Raw genomic sequence first — 21,630 nt, forward strand, 5'->3', positions numbered from 1 at the left:
TTTTCAACATGGAAGCAACATAAAAGAGCTTCTAATATCAAGCTGAAGGAAGTGATAAAGGGAAAAACTATTCAAACAGTCTGAATAATTATATTTTTATGTAAACTGTAAGGAAATTACTGAGAAATTATAAATATCAGTAACAAAACATGGCAGAGTCAAATATTTTGATTTTTATTTAGATGAATATTAAACACTTACAGGGACAGAACATTTAAATCAGATCTGATTGGACTGTAACTGAAAAAAAATGTCCTATTTGTTACTATATTATTGTAATTCTTTCAAATAAATTATTTTCATACAGCAAAATTTCCTTGCATAGTTTCTAATGATATTGTAGATAAAATAGTGGCTAATTTTCCCTTTTTTGATGTTTCCAAAAAAGTTTTAAGGTCTACCGGGTTAGGCTCTCCTTTACAGATTATCAGAGCAGGTTTAGAATGATTTTTGCTCCTAAATACCAAATACCATTTGGTAAAATAGTACCAGATATTTCACATTATTCGACAATCTGAACTGTTGTCCTTTATCCTGGTTCATAAAGTCACAAAATATTTAGGAACTGTTGCACTTTGTATGAAACCGACTAAATCTGAGTTTTATTTCTACAAAATTGAGTTTTCTGCTGTTGTTTGGTGCTGCAGCGCCATCTTGAGGTAAAAATAATACTGCATCTCTCTAAATAAGCCAAGAAAGTTAAGAGTTTATGAGCAGTGAACTTACAAACTGTTTATCCTGAAATGCAATAGCCTTCAGAGGTTTAGTTGGCTGGTTGTCCTGCAGCGCACTTGAAAATAAATAAATAAAACTTCACAGGAAGCTTTCTGTTTAGCATTTTATTTTCACATACAAAACTCAAACCCCCATAAGTTACAATTTATACATACAACAGAGAAGATGTGTAACATACTGCCGAGGCAGAATAAATATTTGATGTTGAAACAGCCTGATTTTAAAACGCGTCTTGGTTATATAGTCTTTTTGTACACATAGGTAATCATGGTAAAAGAAAAAAGGTTCTGCTTTACCTCCAAAGGGAAGAATAAAGCAATCCAGGAGCAACACAAACGGGTAATGACCTGTCAGGAAAAAAATAATGTAGATTCTTGACCCCTGTGTTTAGAAAAGAAGCTCAGTGACTGCATCTGCTTACAGTTTCACAACACACTCTGTCACTTCAGCCAAACGCTCTTAGCTCACACAGGGGAACAACTCCTTCATTAGTGCATCTCCAAGCAAACAAGCAGGAGGCAAGACAAAAAAAAAAGAAGGTGCAGCTACGGATTTGAGGTCAAAGCAAAACGAACGTAATTACCCACTTTACTATTTTCAGGCTATGTAAATAATTTGTGACCTTAAAATGTAAGACTACTTAATTATTTTTGTGGAACTTTTAGGTTGTAATGTTCAGCCTGTGACCCATCAGATTTAACATAAAGCTCAAAAGAGCCAAATCATCCTCCTTGCGGGACTGAAAATCCAAAACCCAGAGAGATAATTTAACTTCCTTTAAACAAGTTGCACAGATTGACAGTCTTTGTAACAAAAAAAAAATTCACTCCATTCAATAGTGAACAAGACAGTGACAATGATCTGAAGCAAAAAAAAAAAAAACAGTCAAGCTAGCATGGACCAGCTAGCAGCATCAAGATCAACCAATGATTTAGAAGTTCAACACTCACACCCTTCATCTGGTTTAAAGTTTTCTTAAAGTGATTCACATGAAGTGTCTGGAGTGTCCAAGTTTAACAGAGTGCTGCCCTTCCTCCACCTGTTGCTGCTAATGCTGGTCAGATGGCTGAAAGAAAGCTACTAAGCATTAATTTTTAAAACTACAGCTGGGAAGCTGTTAAAGTCTTCCAGCACCACTAATTAACCAGTTAATTTTAGCTCGTTGCACTTTATAAAGAGAAGAAATGCAAAAATGTGTCCCGTTTGGCCCAAAGAACACTAGAAAACTAGAGTTCAAAACCATAAATAAATATTTAAGGTAATATTAACATTATAGTTAAAGTTACAAGATTTTAGCAGTGAAAATAGTTGCTGTTGCTAGACTGCTCAGACCTCAAAGAAAACTGGAATCTAATAGGAAAAGGGCATCTGTAATAAATCGTGTGAAACATTAAATGTGTGTATTAATACCATGATAATATGGAAGTATTTTCCCAGAGGATCTCATGCCTGGTTCAGAGTCGGGCTTGCTAACCAGAACCGCTTCGCTTTTCAGCGGACACGAAGCTCTTTAAGCTCTTCTTGCTTAAATTTGAGGATGAAAGCATGCGGCACCATTAACAGTGACTGCTGTGCATGGCAACAGCTGCTCAACAAGACTGACAGCATAAAAAGAAAAAACAAAAAAAACACTAAGCCAATCTGATGACCTTTTAAAACCATAAAAAACTAAACTTTTGTGCTGCTGCATTAATATTCCATGAATAGAGTTAAAAATAGCTGAACAGAGTCCATTTGGTGTGCTTGGTTTTTAAATCTGTGGCACACAGTCAGTGAGACTCGTCCTCCTGTCTCTGCGCGCCGATCACGTGAGGGTTGAACTGAGTGACGATGATGGTGATGTCATCGCGGTACATGCGAGCCAGCTCCTCGGGCAGCGACAGCATCTTGGACAGCCGCTCGTGGTCCACCGTGCCAAACTCGTTGTTTCCCACCGCGTGCCGCATCAGGTGCGTCGCCGAGTTCTGGTCCTCGAACGCGGAGGACATGCGGGCCTTCCGCTCCTCGAGCAGACCCTGCATCTGTCCCAGAGTGACTTTGTAGCCTCCCACTTTAAGCGGCTGGCGCTGGTGAACCCCAGTCAAATACTCGCCGACGATGCGGATCACTTCCTGCCGATGGAGCGTCTCCCAGAGGCCGTCTGAGCCGATCACCTGCAGACAGAGGAGGGCCATGCTCAGAAACATCTTGATCTCAAGTAAAGAGCAAACTTTAATCTCTCAACCTCCATTTGTTCCTGCTCGATTCAAATCTCGTTCGCAGCACAGTCTAGGCTTTCTCCCGCTTACTTGGATTCCCTGTCGTAGTTTTCCTACCAGGCCAATCAGAGAGTAGAAACTGTGAACAATGATGTCAATTTTCTGCGCCGTTTTAGAATTGGAGCCTGCCTTTAGTTTTAGTGAACGAAGCCGTTCGGTCTGTGTTGGCCTCACTTTCAAATATGTAATTAACATTAACATTGACTCAGCACTTCTCTCTTTAGTAAACTTCATACCATCAAACTGGCACATTACACACGTGACGGACAACCATTAGTGACTGGGTAAAATGTAAAACTTCAGAGTCCAGACTCTGTAGGAAAAGAGATCAAGGATCTGGCCTCTTTTTACTAGGCTAGTTTCATCTAATAGTGAAAAAATCTTTTTTACTTTTCACAAAAATAGTTTGAAATGTTCTTTACAAATCAGTTAAATTGAAAGAAAATCTGCAACATATAAAACATTAATGAACCCAGACTCTTAGAAAGAGCTTTCTAAAATTTACACTCAACCTTTTTATGTAAAGAGAGCAAAAAAGACCACCCTTTCAATCGGGAAAAAAAAGATTTACAAACGTGTTTTGGAGGACAGACATGGCATATTTGATGAAAATAATAGTAAAAACATCAGAATAAAGAACCTATTCATCAAACCTGAGAACTAATTAGCTCTTAGACATGGGAGGTGAAGTCGCCATTAGTCACTGCAGTATCTACCGTCTAAAAGACGAGACAAAAGACCCCGGCGTGGTTTTCTTTCATTTTAGTAAATGTCAAGGATCTCTGAATCAGTGCCAACATTTCTGATTTATTCAGTAGTTTGACAAGATGGCGGGAAAATGAGACAATTGGATATTATTTTAAAGGGAACACTAAGCAGAATATCGCTGCACAACAAGAACTTTATGACAACTTGTGGCTATTAATTGATTAATTGTATAGAAGAAATTGGCACACGACCTTTAGAGTCTGTATACTTCAACTAACGATGCATCAATTACTAAGGTAGCTGACGAGTGTTTCAATAATTGAGTCCTGCTGAAACAATTAATTCTTTCAGCCCAATAGGTAAATAAATAAAATCATTTAGGAGAGGAAGCCTACCTTCCTGCACAGAAAAATGTTATTATCCAACTGAATTAAATAAGACTATTAAAACTGCAGCTATGGCAACGACTGATATTCTCTCATACATTTAACGAACGCTTCATTCATGCGACAGAACGAACGAAATAATACATGAATGAACGATTGAATAACTAAATTAACTTAATAATGGACACATAAAAGCATAAATAAAGAAATGCATGAAGCTACTAAGTTGTTGCATGAATAAATTAAATGAGCAGCATTTGTCGGCGTTCCTCTCTCACCAGAAAGCGGTCCTGTGGCCGCAGCCTGTGGTACGTGATCTCCGGTTCGGCGGTCAGGTAGGGCGGCGTGTGGTAGTTGGGAGGGATGAACTTGGTGTGCTCGTTCTCATGGAGCTGATCGGGTCCAGACTCAAGAACGCGCTTCTGCAGTTCGATGCTCCACTTGAACTTCACGTCCCCGAAGGCGCGGAACGGCATGAGCAGGCCCAGCAGCCGGTCCTGATGCAGAGGGAGACGGAGAGAGGCAGAAGTTCAGACTGACTTTTTTTTAGTTTTTTAACTACGGGCAGATTGGTTAAAATCACTACCTGACGAATAACGGTCTTCCTCTCAGAGTGAGGATGCTCGCTTCGTATCCGAGCGACCTCGCTGTCGTTCTGGGCGCTGTGGTCGTTGGACAGTGTGTGAGCACTGAATGAGCCATCCTCCTCCTGCACCCCCAACACGGCCCGGGCATCCCCGGCGTTGGCTATGTAGCTTTGAAGATAAAAATGGGGGAGGGCAGGGGTTTAGATATTAGCTTCATAAAAACAGCAACTGGAACCACAATGTGCTGCTGGACATTTATTCTCCATACAGATCTGGTCCATCGATGTGCGCCACGCAGGCTGTAGCTCCAGAAAATGCCACTCTCAGAACCCAGTAGTGCAGAAACGCACTTGCGTCTCCAACCTGTCAGAGAGAAACCACACACAGATGGTAAGCACCTTAGCAAGTTTATATCACATGGAGACAAAGTGACATCAGAGCTCATTTCTGGTCTACCAAAGTTTAAATCCGGATGTTCTCATTCCTAACATTGGCGGCCTGGACTGACGAATGTCTTCAAGATCTCTTACTGATGGAAACATTCCTCAGATTTTACAGTCCAGATAAATGACATGACCTGCAACTCGACTCTATCGCGACTCATGGACATCTTAAACAGCAGAACACTAAATGGGTCAGCTCAGGTTGTTGCTGGGAGGAACGCATCCAAGTTTGTTCCTGTAAAAAGAAACATATTCGTATCAAAACCACAGACTGTTTCTCACCTGAGCTTCCAGAGAAATGTCGTTGTCCAGCCTCTTGAAGGCGTTCAGTAAGGCCTCTCGGGTGTCTGGAGCGTCGCCGGGGCTAAAGAATGAGAGAAATATGAAGACAGATTGTCTGAAAAAGAGGAACGACAACCAAAGTTGTCCAGGTCAAACAATAACGGATTAGTCAGTGATGCTGAGGGTGTGTTGAGATCACAAAGAGTAAAATAAGAAACCAGAAAGTCCTGTTTGAAATATTTCACATGACAACAATCACTGATGAGAAAGACCAAATGATAAATTAACATGCATTGGACATTTTCAAAAATATTAAATATTAAAAAGAAAACTGGATTTTTAAATGTTATATTATGGCTCATATAATATTTCTGCTGATTTGACATCATCCATAAGGATGATGTCAAATCAGGTCTGTTGGACCCCAACAGGTCAAGCAAGAAAACTTCAATGGAAAATTTGAAACAGAAATTGAACAGAATTTAATCAATTAGTGAACTAAATTACACTTTTGATGATTTTCTACTATAAAGAGACGCAACTACATGGTTGAAAAGCTTCAACTTAATTGGGAAGATGTTTTGAGTGAAAACAACTAGATGTTTTAGTTCATGTGATAAATTTTTGTCCAGATACTGTGATGAATTTCTCATACTGACCCAAACCTCGTTAACACCTGGAAACTGAAGCTCCGGGAGGGAGGGATAAATACAAATGCACTCCACACTTCTCAGATTTTTATTGGTCTATCCAATATACTCCCAAATTAAATGAACTGAAGTTTCTTCTTGCATTATGATCAAATGTGGAAATATGATTATTCTTGTGGGCATGTCTTATTTAAAAATGCTGTTGTGACCAGGATAAAACACTTTTATTTAATACAGTATTGCTACACTGTATGTTTCTCACCTGGTTAGGTCAATTAGCTCCTGCCAGTAGGTTCTCAGGCTGTTGAAGTAGAGACTCTGGGCCTCCCGGGTGAAGTAGTCATTGGGGTGTTTGTGCCACTGCAGGATGGGACTGAGCGCTCGGCCGGCCTCCACTGAAGCCTCCAGCTCACACAGAGTGTCATGGGGGAGCAGTGAGACCGCTATGTAGTAAAACAGCCTCTCACTCAGCGCCTGCAGAGAAAAAAATGATATTATGATAACATACAGTGCTGCTGATAAAGAATAAAAAAAAAAGTCTTGGAAAGTGTCTAGATGTTTTCTCTATGCCTAAAAATATTACTGTTTGACCAATGCCTAAAAAAACCCCAAAGAAATGAATTAAAACCTCTGTAGAGTGAACAGATCACCTGAGCGCAGGCGCAGCCGGCGTGTCCATCAAACACGCCCAGGAGCATTCCTCGTGTCTGCAGGCAAGTCGCCGCGCTCCGCCGGTCCTCGATGGGAGCGTTGGCCGGAAGCTGGTTGCTTTCAAAACCCATCACAGATGACACATTTTTACCGTCGAACTCTGGTACCTGCAACCGGATGGCGAAAACAAACAACAGGATGAGAATGTAAATAAATAAATAATGAATCAGGAACTCCCCACCCCCACCAACCTTGAAGCTGTACTCGTTGGCTTTCAGGATGGAGTTGACCTGTGGGGGCGTCAGGATGTAGTTGTGAAGCGCCGAGGACGTCTGGTAGCACCTTCCTGCCGGGTGTGGCTGCCATGTTTGGGACGGGCCTCTAAGTGCAGGCAGGGAACAGAGGTGGGACTGGTGGTGTTGGCATGGTAACAGACTGGAGGCAAAGGCCTTGGCACGGGGCAAACCCCTGAGTAGTTGGGATGTAACAGGCATGGCTGACCATGCAGCACCGGTAATCAAAGCACCACCGATGTGCACACACCTGAAGAAGAAGAAGCACATTAAGAGCTCAGATGTACGCGTGGTGAACAGAGCGTTCTCTGTTCGCACCATTAAGCAAACACTATGCAAACAAGTAGATTTATTCTCATAAGGTTGAGTCATTCTGAATCTGAAATCCCAAAATCTCCAACACACTGAAGACCAAATTATTATATCGAGAGACGAGGATTTTTATGGCCAATATCAACTTATAGTTTACGTTTTGGTTTGATCTGTTGATCTGCAATGGAAAATAGTCAATTTGTTCACTACTACAGGTACTTATATGCTTACCAATCTTTGCTTCACATCAACTGTTAAACCCAAACCCTGCTGCAGACAGATAAAATCAAATTCATGGCTTGAAAAGGTTGTTGATTAACTAATTTTATTTTTCCTGGTCACTGGCACTCCTATGTGTAAAAAAATATAATGGGGATTAAAGCACTTCCCTGTTCAAATCTATCTTGAGGAAAATCTTAAGTGTCATATGACAAATGTGATATACAGGAAAGGACAAAGATCTTATGTACGCAGTCAGAGGATGTTTTTGGTGAAACTTAACTGATTGATCTATTTATTTTGAATGAAAATACAGCTTAGTTATCCATTTCTGTAACCTATGTTGGATAATAAAGAGTGCTTTAATCTTAAATACACTCAGAGACAGATGGTTATCTTTACAAGAAGGCTTCATTCATTTCGGTTCTCCGCCATGACTCTGCATTTTAAGCATATGGAATATTTTAGAAAACAGTTGAATGTGTATTTTTCCTAAAGTAGTGAAAAGTGTAGTAGAGTAGCGGCGGGGCAACCTGTGGATCTCTATGCTTTATACAACTGGAGGAAACTTTGGTCGCTGACACTTTGTCATTGCATTAAAAGGAGAAGCTATATAACACAAATAGCAGTTTGGAACTGTAACTCGGGTTTACCAGTAGAAGGAGGAAGCCTTGTGTTGTCATTAAAAACTACAATATGCCTTTTTGTAATAAAATGTAAAAATTTGCAATAGAGGAGCAGTATTAGTTTGAGTAGCAGAGAGTAGCAGCTCTGCAGACCACTGCAAGTATAGGTCAGAACTGGTGCACGGAGAGTTAAAAATAACTGAGTACTGGCATTTGTTCCTCTGATAGTTATGACTGCTGCTGGCCAGGAAAACCGAGTCCTGACCGTGACTCTTCAAATAACCCGCTCCAATTTACTGATTTTAATATATCTGCAGCTTCTGAAGCCACCCATGTCTGTCTACGACTGGTTATTTCTGTTTAAACCTGGAGCATTTTAGTCGTTTCTGCTACATCAGACTTTCACAGAGTGACCCTGATGTGAACGAAATGTACCTAACAACCATCCGGAAATTAAAAAAAAAAAAATCTGTGACCCAAACAGATCAGAAGACTCGTCTCAACTCTGAGCTTTAAAAGTTGTTTGTTGACATAATTAGCTTCTCTAAGCTAATTACAAACCAGGTACCGAACGCAGTTAGCCAACATGATATAAGCAACAGCAGTAGCATACGAAGACATGGTGTGAATTAAAAATGTTTAAACAGACTTACAGTTTAAAACTCAAGTCAGTGGTGAAGATAAAGCATCAACATTCAGTCTAATGTAGCTAGCTCTGGGTTACACCCACAAGCCGTCGATAGAAATTGCTACACTTATATAACATAAACATTCCAGGTACACCGAAGAATACTTTATAAAAGTCCGTCTGTAGAGAAGGGGACACAACAGAACAAAATGTGCTCTTACCCTATCCGACAGATGTGAAGTAGGTATTTAAGTTCATGACTCGAACCCAACCCCTTCGGTTTGTGTTACTCCAAAGCGCCACACCTCATGCTGAAGCCTGATTGGTTGAGCCTTAACCTACGCAGTGACGTCAACACTCCCATGCACGCAAAGTGTCAAAAACACAATATAAAGCTGAATATTCCAGTCCAAGAAATTATACTGACATGTTAAATGGATGCATTACAGTCAGTGACATATCTAAAGTTTTTAAGTTGGGTTGATAATGGCATAACTTATAGCTCACGAAAAACCTACATTTAATATTACAAAAAAAATGTTTTTTAAAGATAAATTTCAGTATTTTTTTTTCAGTGACGTGACTAACTTTGAATCCTGGACCGAAATCAGAATAAATTTGTAATAGAAATTAACCCTGAATGATGTGAGTTACTACATTTAGTAAAATGTGTCACATCTCTCCCTTTCAAAAACACTTAATTTAAAATATCTGTCTTACAAAACGTTTGTAAGATAAATTAATTTTGACATACTCAGCAAAACGATAGTAAAATGTTCCGAATTAATAGGTTTGATTGACAGAGGTACAAGAATAAATCACAATGCAAACAAACAGTAGAACATTTAAAGTAGAAGATAATATTAGGAAACAGTTTAATTGAAATTATTTTGTTATTTATTTCTATATTTAAATGCTACAAAATAAAATAAATAGAAATGAGAGAAAAAGTAATAAAAAAAAAACAATAAAAGATACTATATATTTGGCTTTCACAGCGACATTTTATTATGTCCTATAAATGGCTATTGATGTAAAATAAAAATAATTATATTTAAATGTTTTTATCCTTGTTATGAAAAGAACTAAATAAAAAATTTAATCAAGAAACAAATAAGGAAAGAAAGAGATAAAGAAATAAGAAAGGAAGGAAGAAATAACTTTACCATAAAAACAAAACTCCAGTCAGATTTCATATAAAACAATTTAATCAATATAAAAGCATACAAATATTTCCAAAAAGACAACATTTGCGTTAAATTCAGCAGTGAACAGATTCTTTTAACGAGAACAGAACAAGCGAGGAGTAAACATCCGTGTCACCAAAAGCGGAGCCTGAGGTCTATATCAGAAACCTCTGATCCACCAGCGTTTTGTTGGCAAGGTTCCTTCTCCCAAGAGTGTTACGGATGAAGCGGAATATCTGCAATAAATACATTTTGGTTTAATGTACATTTTCACTTTGGTGAAGATGACACACTACAAATACATAAACACCAACCATTTGCTGTAGGTATGTGAGCGCAGCTGCTAGCACAAAGTTCTGAGATCCAAGGTCAACAACACAGAAGAATAAAATGTCAAAAATCAGCAGCGTGGCCTCATTTCCATAAAAGAGGACATTACTGAAGGAGTGGGCCTCATCTGTAGAGAGGAGAGCAGTGGTATATTATAAATGCACACATAAAAAGATCTGCAAACAACAAAACCAGACAAGTTTTTTACCACTGTAAAAGTAGCTTTTATCAGCCGGCTCCATAAACTCCATCCCTATGACTCGCTCCATCATCAGCTTTTCCTTCACCATGTAGTCCATGTCAGGATGGCCCTAAGTCAACAATCCAGCATGAGAAAACAAAGATTTGCATCAAATAAAACTTGCAATATCTACAAACCAAACAACGGAATCAGATTAGTTGCGATCCAAGGTTGCATTCTCACAGACTGAGCTAGTTTCTGGATGTTTGTACTAACATGGTCAATAATGGATCCCAGGAAGTGGTTCATGGTGTTGTACGCTCTGAACTGTAGATCTGACAGGTTGGCTGTAGATGCATCCATCAACCGTGACGGCCTGTTCCTCTGGAGTAAAACCGGTCAAATAAAAAAACAATAAAAGATACTACATATTTGGCGTTCACACCAACATTTTATTATGTTCTATAAATGGCTATTGATGTAAAATAAAAAATAATTATATTTAAATGTTTTTATCCTTGCTATGTAAAGAACTAAATAAAAAATTTAAACAAGAAAGAAACAAATAAGGAAAGAAAGAGATAAAGAAAGTTTATATAAGTTTATATTTTATATCAAAGGGCGATAGAGGTGATCACATACCCTGCTAAGAGAATCTTGTATTCTTTCGTACTGCTGCCTCAGTCGGTTGGTGACCGCTACCTGAAAGGTCTGAATGTCAGAGTTGGGGACCAAACCTCGCTGACCGCACAGCGACTCCTACAGGCGGTAGAAGAGAAATACAGCAGCAGCCATAAGTGTTCAATCCTCTTAAGTTTTTTCTTTTTCATATTTTGTGACATGATAATCACACATTTCTGTTTAATTAGGGATTAATGTGGAAGACCATCACAAAGTAGCAAGTCTGGGTCTTCATGTTTACGATTGTTCACCAATGTTCTGTAAACAATAAGAGGCCTTCACAGTAGAGCTGCATTTATACTGAGATTAAATTTAGAATATATTTACTAATTATATCACTTCAGATTTTATTAAGACACGTAAATGTAGATGAGATTGAATACAAATGTAAATCCACATTTTTCAGATTTGCATTTGTTAATAAAATAACTGAAAACCAAACGTTTCCTTTTTCATTTACTTCCCATTGACACATTAGTCCTTGAGCGGCAAAACTTAAAAATGTTAGATGGGCACTAATACTTTCAGAGGTCTTTATTGTTTGATTCTAAGTAACCATATTATCTTTAATATCTTAAACAGTCTGAAGGGCTTAATGCTGTCCGATAACAGTTTGAAGGATTTCAAGAAGACCTGGCTTCTTGGAAGCGACTTCATTTGAAATGTGGGACTTCTACAAAGCACTGCAAATTAAAATGAAAGACGACAGGGTTCACTGTTGCTGTACATACACGTTCTCTCTTCAGGTTATTGCTCATTTCCTCCATGTTTGTGTCTGCGTGTCCATGCACTGAGCGTCCATGGATGTAGTAACCAAAACAACGATTGGAGAACAGCAGCACAGAGATCTACGCAGAATAACAGAGGAAGCCCTTTTATGGAAATTATTACTGATTGGAAGAAAAAAGAAAAGCAAACAAAAAAACAGGAGCTACTGCTTACATTACTGACAGAGCAGAGATCCACAAACTGACGAATTTTGTCCTTCACAAAGTGTTCGTAAAATACGGTGAAGAATATCACCTGCAAGCACATTCAACTGTCGGTTATGCAGCTAAAACAAAAAACCTCAATAATTAGTAATAAAATGGTGGCCGTTTACCTGCAGCAGGGCAATGCAGAGCCAAAGTGTGGCGGCAAGGCCGTAGCGCAGAATCAGGCTGTAAGGAGGGGTGTACGCCTCTGGGGAGCGCTGTAAAGTTGACCAAGGGTCTCTCAAGGCTAGGTTGGAGAAATTCAGCACCTTAACACAAGATGGCGTAATAGCGATAAGGAAAACAGACATGTACTGTCAGAAATACTTCAAACAGAACATGCAGGGTGAGACGTACTTCGAGAAAGAAGAGCACAGCCATGGTCTGAAAGGTTGGGCTGATCTTGCGAATGGTCTGGAGCTTGTTCCACTCGTTTGCCACAAAGTAAGTCCTCCAGATGCTGACCGGGGAGGGGTCACACTTACTGTCCCCGTGAGCTGAAACAACAGGGAAAAAGCTCAACAGAAGAACAATACTGAATAACTAGCTTAAAGTAGTGAGAACAGAGTAACTGTGTTGGTACCTTGCACTGTCCTGTTCCCTTTGCTGCGTGGTCTCTCCCAGTCTATAAGAAATATATCGACTGACACCTGCATATACAGCTTGTGTAGAAACTGGACAGCCTGGATGCAAATGCACAAAACATGACACTTTTATATCATGCATACCATATAAAAAATGTGTTCAAAAGACATATCCCCCCTTTTAAACTTAGGATTTAAATATGAATCCTGCAAAAAACAGGCACTGGAGGGCAGAATGGAAATACAAATAACCTGGAAACTACTAAAAATTACATTACAGATTACAGAGTGATCTGACCTTGAGAGCGAAGGCACAACCAATGTATGTCACAAACTGCTCCTCTTGAGAAGGGAGTGGAAGCAGCACAGATACAAACTGTTGAGCCTGTCGACACACAGAGGCAGTTTGTCTGATAAAAGCTGCAAAAACGCGCTGAGTTGTTTCACAAACAAAGGTGGTCATGAAAGAACACAGAGTAAAAGAATAACTTGCCTTTAGTGTCTAAAGAATGCAGAAATGGAAAGCAAGAAGGATGAAAGATCATGCAAAGAGTTAAATTTGTGGAAATCAGTGTCAAAAACAGACTGCTGAAACTAATGATACAGAAGAACACAACAGCACAAATGGGATTGAAACTGCGTGAATAACAAAAAATATAAACATTTCATATGACCCACCTTATAAAAAATGAGCCAGTAAAGGCCAGTTCCCACCGTGACGATAAAGAAAACGTTGGCAAGGTCACCGGAGTAAAACAACAGAAACTTCAGCATCGTCTGGAGAACACAGAGACCAGAAACACGTGAATATCTGGAGGACATCTTTACAGCGACTCCACAGACAGCGATGTACCTCCAGATTAATGATGGGCGAAGCTATCCTCCTCTTCCAGCTGACTGTCTTCAGGAGCGAGTAAAGCACGGCCAGCCCGCCCAAGACGCCCAGGGCAGTCTGTGTGACCCAGGGGTGACTATTATTCAGTCACATACGCAGATTTGTTGTCATGGTTTCAGCCAAACTTATACTCACGTCTGTCTTTGTACGAGCCTCTGTCTGATCCATCTCATAATCCATAGTAAATGTTATCTACAAAACACACACATTAGAGCAGCAGTTCTTAAACTTTCCAGCTTCTGACCCACAAAATAAAAATGTAACAGGGTCATGACCCCGACACTCGGCTGAGCATATACTGTAAGTATTTTTACAGTCAGTTAGAATGTGGTGCCATAAGAACACAGTCTTATGGCACCACAGTCTTATGTCTCTTGATGCTGACATCAAGAGACAACATTTTGGCCAACATCTTTTGAAAATTTATATTCAAGTCCTGTTTTTTATTTTTTATAGAATTTCTATAATGTTTATGCTTTCCCATCATCATTTTGGTTTTAGGTTAATTTCTGAAAAGGACAACAAGACCCCAGACTTACATATCCATGACCCCCAAAACTATAAGCTTTAGTCTAACATAAACAGAGTTCAGGTACAATGCTTGAAGTTAGTCCATTAATTGTGAGGATCAATATCAAGTTAAAGGACTTTTTGAACCAAAGTCCTTTTCATTGTGGTAAATGGTGAAACATTGAAAAATGTGTCTTACAGCGGCTTAAAAGTAAAGAAACAAAACCTGCGTTCTAAGACATTAGTACATGTCAAGTTTTTGAATATGTATCTGACTTCTGTACACTGTAGATATGATGAGAGGACATATCAGTGACCATCATTATTAATCTGATGGTCATGTTTTTATTTAAATGCTTATGAACTTTTCCAAAATGAACCCATTTGTGCTGAACACCCAAGGTCTGATATTGTTTTGCTGGAGCAGGAGGCAGACTGTCTCTTCTGTGTTTGGTATAAAAAAACATGCTAATTCTTTTTGACAGAGCTTTCAGTCTGACCTGTTTATGAGTGTCTGGCCTTGTAGACTCTCATATAAAGTGCACAGCATTAACAACCCTGACTGAGTGATTTTAACCTTACAGTGATATGTAATTGTTTGATTTTTATTCAAAAACTGTCTGGGTAATGAATAAGAAAATATGCTAGATTGCCCAGCAGTTGAAGCCACTCCAACATTTAGCATTTGAAAGCGAGTGAATCTTTATCAAAGCAGACCGAGGCTCATTACTGTGACATCTGAGCGAAGCCTGGCTCTGGTAAACGTGTGTGGTATTTAAATTTGTTGCTCTTGCCATCAAGCTTTGTACATGTTCAAAAGAACTGCTGCAGCCTGGCTTAGCTGGAGGAACTAGCATTCAGTGGCATGGTGATACAAGTACAGCTAAAAAACAGAATATTGTGATAAATTTCTGCAGCATTCCAGAGGCAATCAGCCTGAGGCACAAAAAATGTATAATGGATTTTTTTTTTTTACAGTAAAAGGTAAGAATGTGCAACACAGCAATGTACTCACAGGCACAGTTTGAGTAGTGATGTCCGTGATGAGAACATCTGTGTAAGTCAAAGTCATTAGAGGGGGAAAAATGAGCCCCTCCTGATTTCGAGGAACGAGTTGAAACCTACCAGAGGTTTGAAACACGTCAGAACTCCATTTTCATTTCCATCTTAATTAACCATGACAACATTAAATATTACCTTATTTTGACAACGGTGGCAACACGAATGACTTTAGGCAAGGATGTTATGCTCTTCTCTCTTCCACTCAAAGTGTCCACAAGAAACATTCGGCGAGTCAGATACCAGTTTCTCATACTATCTGCATAAAAAAATAGAAACATATATTGAAATTACCCAAACATTCATTTAGAATGAAGTTGTTTGCTTTAATTAATAAAATCTCACCCTGATTGATGAATCCCCCGTTGTACTGTTGGTTTTCGACCAGCGTTGGCAAGGGGAGAAGTTTCCTGTTCTCTCCTCCTCCCAGGTCCATGTAAACGTCGTAGAACAACGGTTCGGGATGGGAATCCAGCAGATCCGCCACTGAAAGGTCACACTGAATGTACACCAAAACACGTCCAAAAACTGCTTAGAACCTAAGTAACTTTTCACAGAATATAGGTTTGTTGTCATTCTGTAAAGTAAATTAAGTTGAAGGCGCTCACACTTTCTTGGTAAGCGGTTCCAAAGCTGAAGGCTGCTGCCTGCTTGGCGGCTAATCCTGGACAAAGCTACAAGAGAAGGAAGGAAGAATTGTTGGAGATTTTTGAAGTTTTCACAAGCTGTTCAAATTACATGCGGTCAGTACTGATGCTCCTGGAACTTTTGCACATTTAGTCAAAAATTCAACTTATTTTAAACAATTTATGACAGACTGAGACAAAGTAGTTCATGGAACACGGTCTTCGAGAACTGAACATGTAGTGAGCGTTTGTTTCCAGGAACATTTCACTCTAAAACCCATAAATAAAATTCACTGTAACCAGCTGGCTTTAGGAGAAAAAGCTGTTCAGCGAACACCTCAGATGTTTGTTAGAAAACATTAGCGAACAAACAGCATTGTGAAAAGTAAGGGAGAGTCTGTTGACAGGACAATGGTTCATTGTGCGATTTGCAAAACTGACTTTTGATGAAGAATGGCAAGATGAAAGCTGATATTGAAAGAGAGCTGTAAGAATTTCTGTTTGCACTTTGCTAATAGTAAACACAGCAAATATCTCCTATTAGATGAGACCAACGTACAAATTTTTTGTCACCCAGAAAGCACCATTCTATTGATGAAATAGGATAATGCTGCGGTGACGATGATGACAGATTCTCTCATTCCAGTCTGATTGAGCGTAAATTATTTTTCCAAAAATAACAGGCAGACATGCAAACGTCATGGGAACACACCTTAAAGACTTGTATAGGTAATTTCAGGTGTGAAATTAATATACGCATACAGCACATTTATATTTGCATTTGCATAAACATTTTCATGAGGGATTCATCTATGTAACAATAATTTGTCATGGCATTTTTACAAAAAAAAAAAAAGGTTCCAGTGAAAACACATCCTATGGTCTGGACACACATCTAATCTGATTATTTTATTGGCAGTGCAGAAGTCTGTGTGGAAAGAGACTATCTGAGTCACAAATCTTATTTGCTTGCAGCCTAAGTGTCTTGATCACAAGCAACTTAAAATCTTACCTGCAGGTTGCTTCCTCCAACCTGCTCCCACCTCAGGAACTCCCCCCTGATGTTATAGACAGCAGCAAGCAGCTGGATGTTGGTGTTCTGAAAACCCCCCCACAAAATTTATATTTAAAGATATTTTAAAAATACCTGTAATGCACAAGACATGCTATTAATGTGTTTCCTTTATTTTCTCCTTGTTTAATGTCAACATGTTTTACCTGATTTCTTCCTCTGAAGCTGAAGACGGTGGGAACAGGATCTGCTTGAAGCGCGCGACTAGCCAGCCCGGGTTCGTCTCCGTAGAAAAGCCACGGGAGATTAACTCTCCTAGAGAAGAAACAATCAAAGCTGCTGGTGTCTGCTCTGCGCTCAGACTCAAATAAATCTGTTTGAAATTTATGAGCATGCTAAAACTGAAACATAAAAAAAAAAATCAAACAGGATTACCAATAAGCAATTTCTTGAACTGAGCTCAGAGCAGCTTTTGATCTGTAAACGGTGTTAAAAAGACCACAAGCATCAGTAGAGGAACCGGCGAGGGAGTGCATGTTCAACACACACATGTTGCCCAGAGCCTGGCAGGCTGTCAGGTTGGAGTAGGTCTGCAAGGAGAACACCAGATGTTTAATGCTTCATCTCCACAGCCTTTGTTTGAATCTTTGCTAAAATATAAGTGTGTTTCATTACGAGGCACGCCGCTGTGGAGGAGTAGAGATTTTCCACAAACCAGGCCGACTGAATGCTGAATTTCTAATACAAGAAGATAAAAATGAATCAGAGTGGATCATAATCTGCAAAATGTAACAACGACTGAGAAACCAAGTGCCGAGGATTCCTACCAACTGAGCATAGTTGACACTGGGATTCGCATTGGTGGAAAGGACTCTTGAAGGGAAACACAACCCTCCTTCCTGGGAAAAAGCAAAGCAAACTAATGACACATTTCCTTCTGACAGCTGAACATGAGACGAGTTGTTTGAATATGTAAAGAGAGAGACACACGATTGAACTCACTTGAACATTAGGAGCTGGACACACACAGGAGGTGTTAGTGAAGGTAGACGTACACCTCTCACACCTGAAAGACAATTTGAACATGTACGGATAATTTAGCCACGCGGTACGCAAATCCCACGATTAAATGATTAAGATACAGAGCCTTAAAAGCACATTTTGAATTTCTTGTCATGTTGCAACATATTCCTTTTCATTACTTTGAAGTCAAACATACTCAAAGGTTTTCACGAGATATTTTAAGAAAAGCTGGACATCTTTTAGAGACAGCATGTTGCCAGCAGGGGGATTTATTCAGCAGGACAAAAGATGCAGTGAGATTCACTGCATTGAAGTGCATTAAATTGCTCCAGACTAGATAAATCAGGTCATTTACCTGTCTCCGTTGATGTTTGACACAGACAAAGCAGGGCTGTTGTTGTTGCACGCTTCACATCTGGCATCATTCAAAGGATTTCCATTGATATCCCTTTCCACTAGAAAAACAAACATGAACTCCTGTTCTTAGAACATATAACAATCATCTCTCTTTTCATTCCTATTACTATTGCAAATCATACTAAAAAGTAAATAACTCACCCAGGATATAGCCTGATTGGCACTGACATTTTCCCTCAGTATTGAGGCTGCGTGGACAGCGAATACACCCAAATCCATCCTGTGTTACTGCCTGTACATAAACACAGGAAGTCACCAAAAAGTCAGTCTTCTATTAAGAATAGATGATAAATCTGTATTGTGACACAACAGCAGGACTTTCATATTACTGAAGCAAGAAGATATAGAAAAAAATTTAACATACCGGCCTGTCTGTAGGACACTGCTCGCAAGAAATGGATATTTTATCATTGAAGACATTTAAGGTTTTGTAGCCAGTCTGGCAAATGCAGCTCAGTCCTGAAAAACAAAGGAAAATCAGATGAGCAGTAGATGACAATATGTTACGACTAAGTGGTAATGGCAATATCAGTGTCTGCAATATTCCCATTGCAAAGAACTGATTGGTGTGCAATAATTGTTGGCTAATTCCAAATTCCAGATGTTCACAGCTGGCACAAATGACACTGCTAAAAATGCCAAAGGTCAGAGAGTGTCAAGTTAAATCAGCAAATCCTACACTTTTGAATGTACTGTGGTCCCCATCTCCACCCAACTGGCACGCACCTCGCAAAGAATCAAGCGCTCCCATCCCTTCCACTGCTCAAGCTCAGCAGCCAAGTCTATAAGGTAACCTGGCACAGCTGTGCTCAGGCAATGATCTCTCTTCAGACAAAGAACCTCAACTGAAAGCTTCCTCAAAGACAGCACAGGTAGGAAATGGACATTAATCACATCTTATATGATTCAGATTGGATTCAGAAGACCAAAACAGATTTATTGTTTGATGCAAAGTTTGTCATGAGTTTGGTATGTAGCTTATTCATTCATTCACTGTTAACTTACAAGTAAATTATGGAATCACTACTTGAGAAATTAAAGTTAAAATGAACTCATTGTTATGTGTAACTAATATTTCTTCCGTTTGTAGGTTTCCAGCCTAGTCATGTGACCACTCATGTTGCTTTCATATGCTGCTGATGAGATTCATCAAAAGAAAATAAAAAGAAAAGATGAATAAAAGAAGTCCTTGAGATGAGTTGTTCCTGCGTCTCTTTGGAGGAACAAAGCCTTTTTCAAGTTTGAGCAAAAGCTGATGTGGCTTAAGAGAGCAAAAGACTTGACCGAGAGTGATGAAAGTACAGATGAGAAAAAAGGAAAGAAGGAAAAAGGAATATATGGCAATTGATCGCAATATTTACTAAAATCAAAAACCATACATGTAACATTAATAAAAAGAAGTAGGATCAGTGCAGAATAATTAACAAGATAGTAGGAGTACAGCACAACTTAAACATCTGTTAAAAATGTGTTGTTATATTTTGAAATGCATATTGCAGAGTTGGGGGGTGGGGAGGGTCAGTTCAGTTCATCTCTGAAAAATGACTAAATGATGAGTCACTTTCCATCTGCTTGTTATCTCTCCAAAGACCATCTGCTGACAGTTCCTCTTTTTCCCATAAGCCTCCTTCACAGTTACTTCATCTTAGCACTACTCTAATCTCCACCCTGTTTCAGCACTTGATGCCTCAACAGCAGATTATTATACAACACCCTGTTACATTAGTGAGCACACACTCGCACCATTTTTATATTGTTTTCAAGAGTATCATCAAAATCACTACTCATTTTACTGCATCTTCTCAATAATTAGCACCTGTGATTGTATGACTAAGGAATCATTTATCACTTTCATTACAATCATCATGATCACAGCTTTTATTTAATGCAGGCACACGTCTGGAAAAGAAAACAAGATTAATTTAATATTTGCAACACATTGTTATCAAATAAACCAAACTGTGTGCCAGTTCACATACGGTTAATAACCAGTGAACGATTGATATAAGTTTGGTGGTCAAAAATAAGTCAGTTCTAACAAGACAACCCAGAAGGAGCAGGAAAGATTTACAGGAGGGTGCTGGGGGAGTTTATCTTGAAGTCATTCCCTTTCTGATGCACTTTATGTATTTTTTATAACTTTTTCTGTTTTATTTTCTACTTCTGTGATTTCAAAGTTATGCATATATATTTCTTCTTTTCATAGCTTTTTCAGATTCTTTATTAAACTACATTCACTGTGTAATTTCTAGCAATTTCAATTTTAACATCATATAATCCCAACAACAAAACAATGGAATTACTTTGTTGCAACTGATTAATTTAACTTTTAACTCTTTAAATATATATATTTTTGCTCTGTTAACATAAGTCTTCTAATGTTTCTGAAAATCTACAGCTTGGATTTTTCATTTCTGGTCACACAGGATTCTGGTTCTGCTATGTACGACTGCACTATATATTTCCAACAGATTCAATAAGGTGACGCATTCATTCACAGTTCATTTTCGGAGGAAATGAACTGTGTTCACTTTTAAAATATTTTTGTAAAGATACACCAAAAACCCCGACTCAAAACCTTCCTCTTATATCATGCAAACAAACAAAACTAAAATTTACAATGACTAATTGGACAATTACATGAATCATCATCAAGATGCTTGGAACCTAAAGTCTTTCAACTTTTAGTAAATATGGATGGACAAAGAAGATTAAAATTAAAAGCATATGCAAAACTTAAAAAACAAACAAACAAAAAACTATTAATTTTATTCCAACGACATAACACTACAAACCTTTTCACATTGTCTAACACAGGCAGATATTGCTGCGTCTGCTGTTTAAAAGATTTACCCTTAATAGTATTAAAACATTTATTCAATGTTTTACTTTTTCTCCTCAAAACGTGAAACAATAGGAAGCTAACAGCCCTTAGCTTCACATAAGTGGCTCTCTGATTATTAGATGACACACGCTAACATACATTTCAAATTACTCTACATTCAAGTATAAATAGTAAAATATTTCTTATTGTAGGTTGGGATCACAGTCCGAAATCAGCTTAAGATGTGTATTACGATGATAAAATCCGACCTGTAGAGCTCTTGCGCTGATTTGAACCACATCTGGAGCACGACAAACTTGATATGTCGAAGAATTCGTCTACGCCGCAATCTGAAGGCGCTTTAAACGGAATGATAAACTGCTGGCAGTCAATTAGATATATATATAACAAAAGTGAAAAATATGGGAGAACTCTGTGTCTGCTAATAAACAGTAGCGTCCCTGTCGCCATGGTAAACAACGGTCCTCCTTTTTTACCCACAATCCTTCACTCTGCTGGTGATGGGACTTTAGGGTATTTTTAGAGATC

At 38.8% G+C, this 21,630-nt stretch overlaps 2 protein-coding genes across 5 annotated transcripts; both read right to left on the reverse strand.

Annotated features, from left to right (window-relative positions):
- Positions 1–824: 824 nt before the first annotated feature.
- pdp1 (pyruvate dehydrogenase phosphatase catalytic subunit 1) lies at positions 825–9,095 on the reverse strand. Of its 2 annotated transcripts, none has more exons than XM_008432641.2 (9): positions 9,000–9,095; positions 6,952–7,243; positions 6,700–6,867; positions 6,312–6,523; positions 5,400–5,481; positions 4,943–5,037; positions 4,674–4,842; positions 4,366–4,584; positions 825–2,888 (listed from the first exon to the last, which is right to left on the reverse strand). In XM_008432641.2, exons 2-9 carry the CDS (start codon positions 7,192–7,194, stop codon positions 2,505–2,507), a joined length of 1,572 nt encoding a protein of 523 aa, XP_008430863.1. In that variant the 5' UTR covers positions 7,195–7,243; positions 9,000–9,095; the 3' UTR covers positions 825–2,504. The 2 variants fall into 2 exon arrangements, with proteins under 2 accessions (XP_008430863.1, XP_008430864.1); XM_008432642.2 differs by lacking the exon at positions 9,000–9,095 and adding an exon at positions 8,804–8,990.
- Positions 9,096–9,963: 868 nt separating this feature from the next.
- On the reverse strand, positions 9,964–21,570 carry tmem67 (transmembrane protein 67). 3 transcript variants are annotated; one of them, XM_008432638.2, is made up of 29 exons: positions 21,351–21,570; positions 18,622–18,716; positions 18,399–18,489; positions 18,196–18,295; positions 17,820–17,883; positions 17,645–17,716; positions 17,493–17,555; positions 17,253–17,407; positions 17,024–17,132; positions 16,818–16,904; positions 15,788–15,853; positions 15,525–15,678; positions 15,318–15,438; positions 15,136–15,241; positions 13,746–13,802; positions 13,569–13,667; positions 13,394–13,492; positions 13,209–13,217; positions 13,014–13,100; positions 12,715–12,814; positions 12,489–12,628; positions 12,260–12,400; positions 12,100–12,180; positions 11,889–12,005; positions 11,119–11,235; positions 10,753–10,860; positions 10,504–10,606; positions 10,280–10,422; positions 9,964–10,201 (listed from the first exon to the last, which is right to left on the reverse strand). In XM_008432638.2, the coding sequence occupies exons 1-29, from the start codon at positions 21,550–21,552 to the stop codon at positions 10,121–10,123; spliced, it is 2,967 nt and encodes a 988-aa protein (XP_008430860.1). In that variant the 5' UTR covers positions 21,553–21,570; the 3' UTR covers positions 9,964–10,120. The 3 variants fall into 3 exon arrangements, with proteins under 3 accessions (XP_008430860.1, XP_008430862.1, XP_008430861.1); XM_008432640.2 differs by lacking the exon at positions 21,351–21,570 and adding an exon at positions 18,984–19,246; XM_008432639.2 differs by lacking the exon at positions 13,209–13,217.
- Positions 21,571–21,630: the final 60 nt, after the last annotated feature.

Source organism: Poecilia reticulata, linkage group LG16, assembly GCF_000633615.1.
Source record: "Poecilia reticulata strain Guanapo linkage group LG16, Guppy_female_1.0+MT, whole genome shotgun sequence".
In the NCBI taxonomy this organism is placed as follows: domain Eukaryota; kingdom Metazoa; phylum Chordata; class Actinopteri; order Cyprinodontiformes; family Poeciliidae; genus Poecilia; species Poecilia reticulata.

Excerpts from the sequence above, each read along its gene's own strand:
- pdp1 (XM_008432641.2), bottom strand. The coding sequence starts at position 7,194 with ATGCCTGTTACATCCCAACTACTCAGGGGTTTGCCCCGTGCCAAGGCC. Across the intron at positions 4,843-4,942 it reads CACATCGATGGACCAGATCT|CTACATAGCCAACGCCGGGG; the intron begins GTATGGAGAATA and ends TTATCTTCAAAG. Across the intron at positions 4,585-4,673 it reads GGAAGACCGTTATTCGTCAG|GACCGGCTGCTGGGCCTGCT; the intron begins GTAGTGATTTTA and ends CCTCTGCATCAG.
- tmem67 (XM_008432638.2), bottom strand. The coding sequence starts at position 21,552 with ATGGCGACAGGGACGCTACTGTTTATTAGCAGACACAGAGTTCTCCCA. Across the intron at positions 12,401-12,488 it reads CTGTGCTCTTCTTTCTCGAA|GTGCTGAATTTCTCCAACCT; the intron begins GTACGTCTCACC and ends TCTTGTGTTAAG. Across the intron at positions 12,006-12,099 it reads ATCTCTGCTCTGTCAGTAAT|ATCTCTGTGCTGCTGTTCTC; the intron begins GTAAGCAGTAGC and ends TATTCTGCGTAG.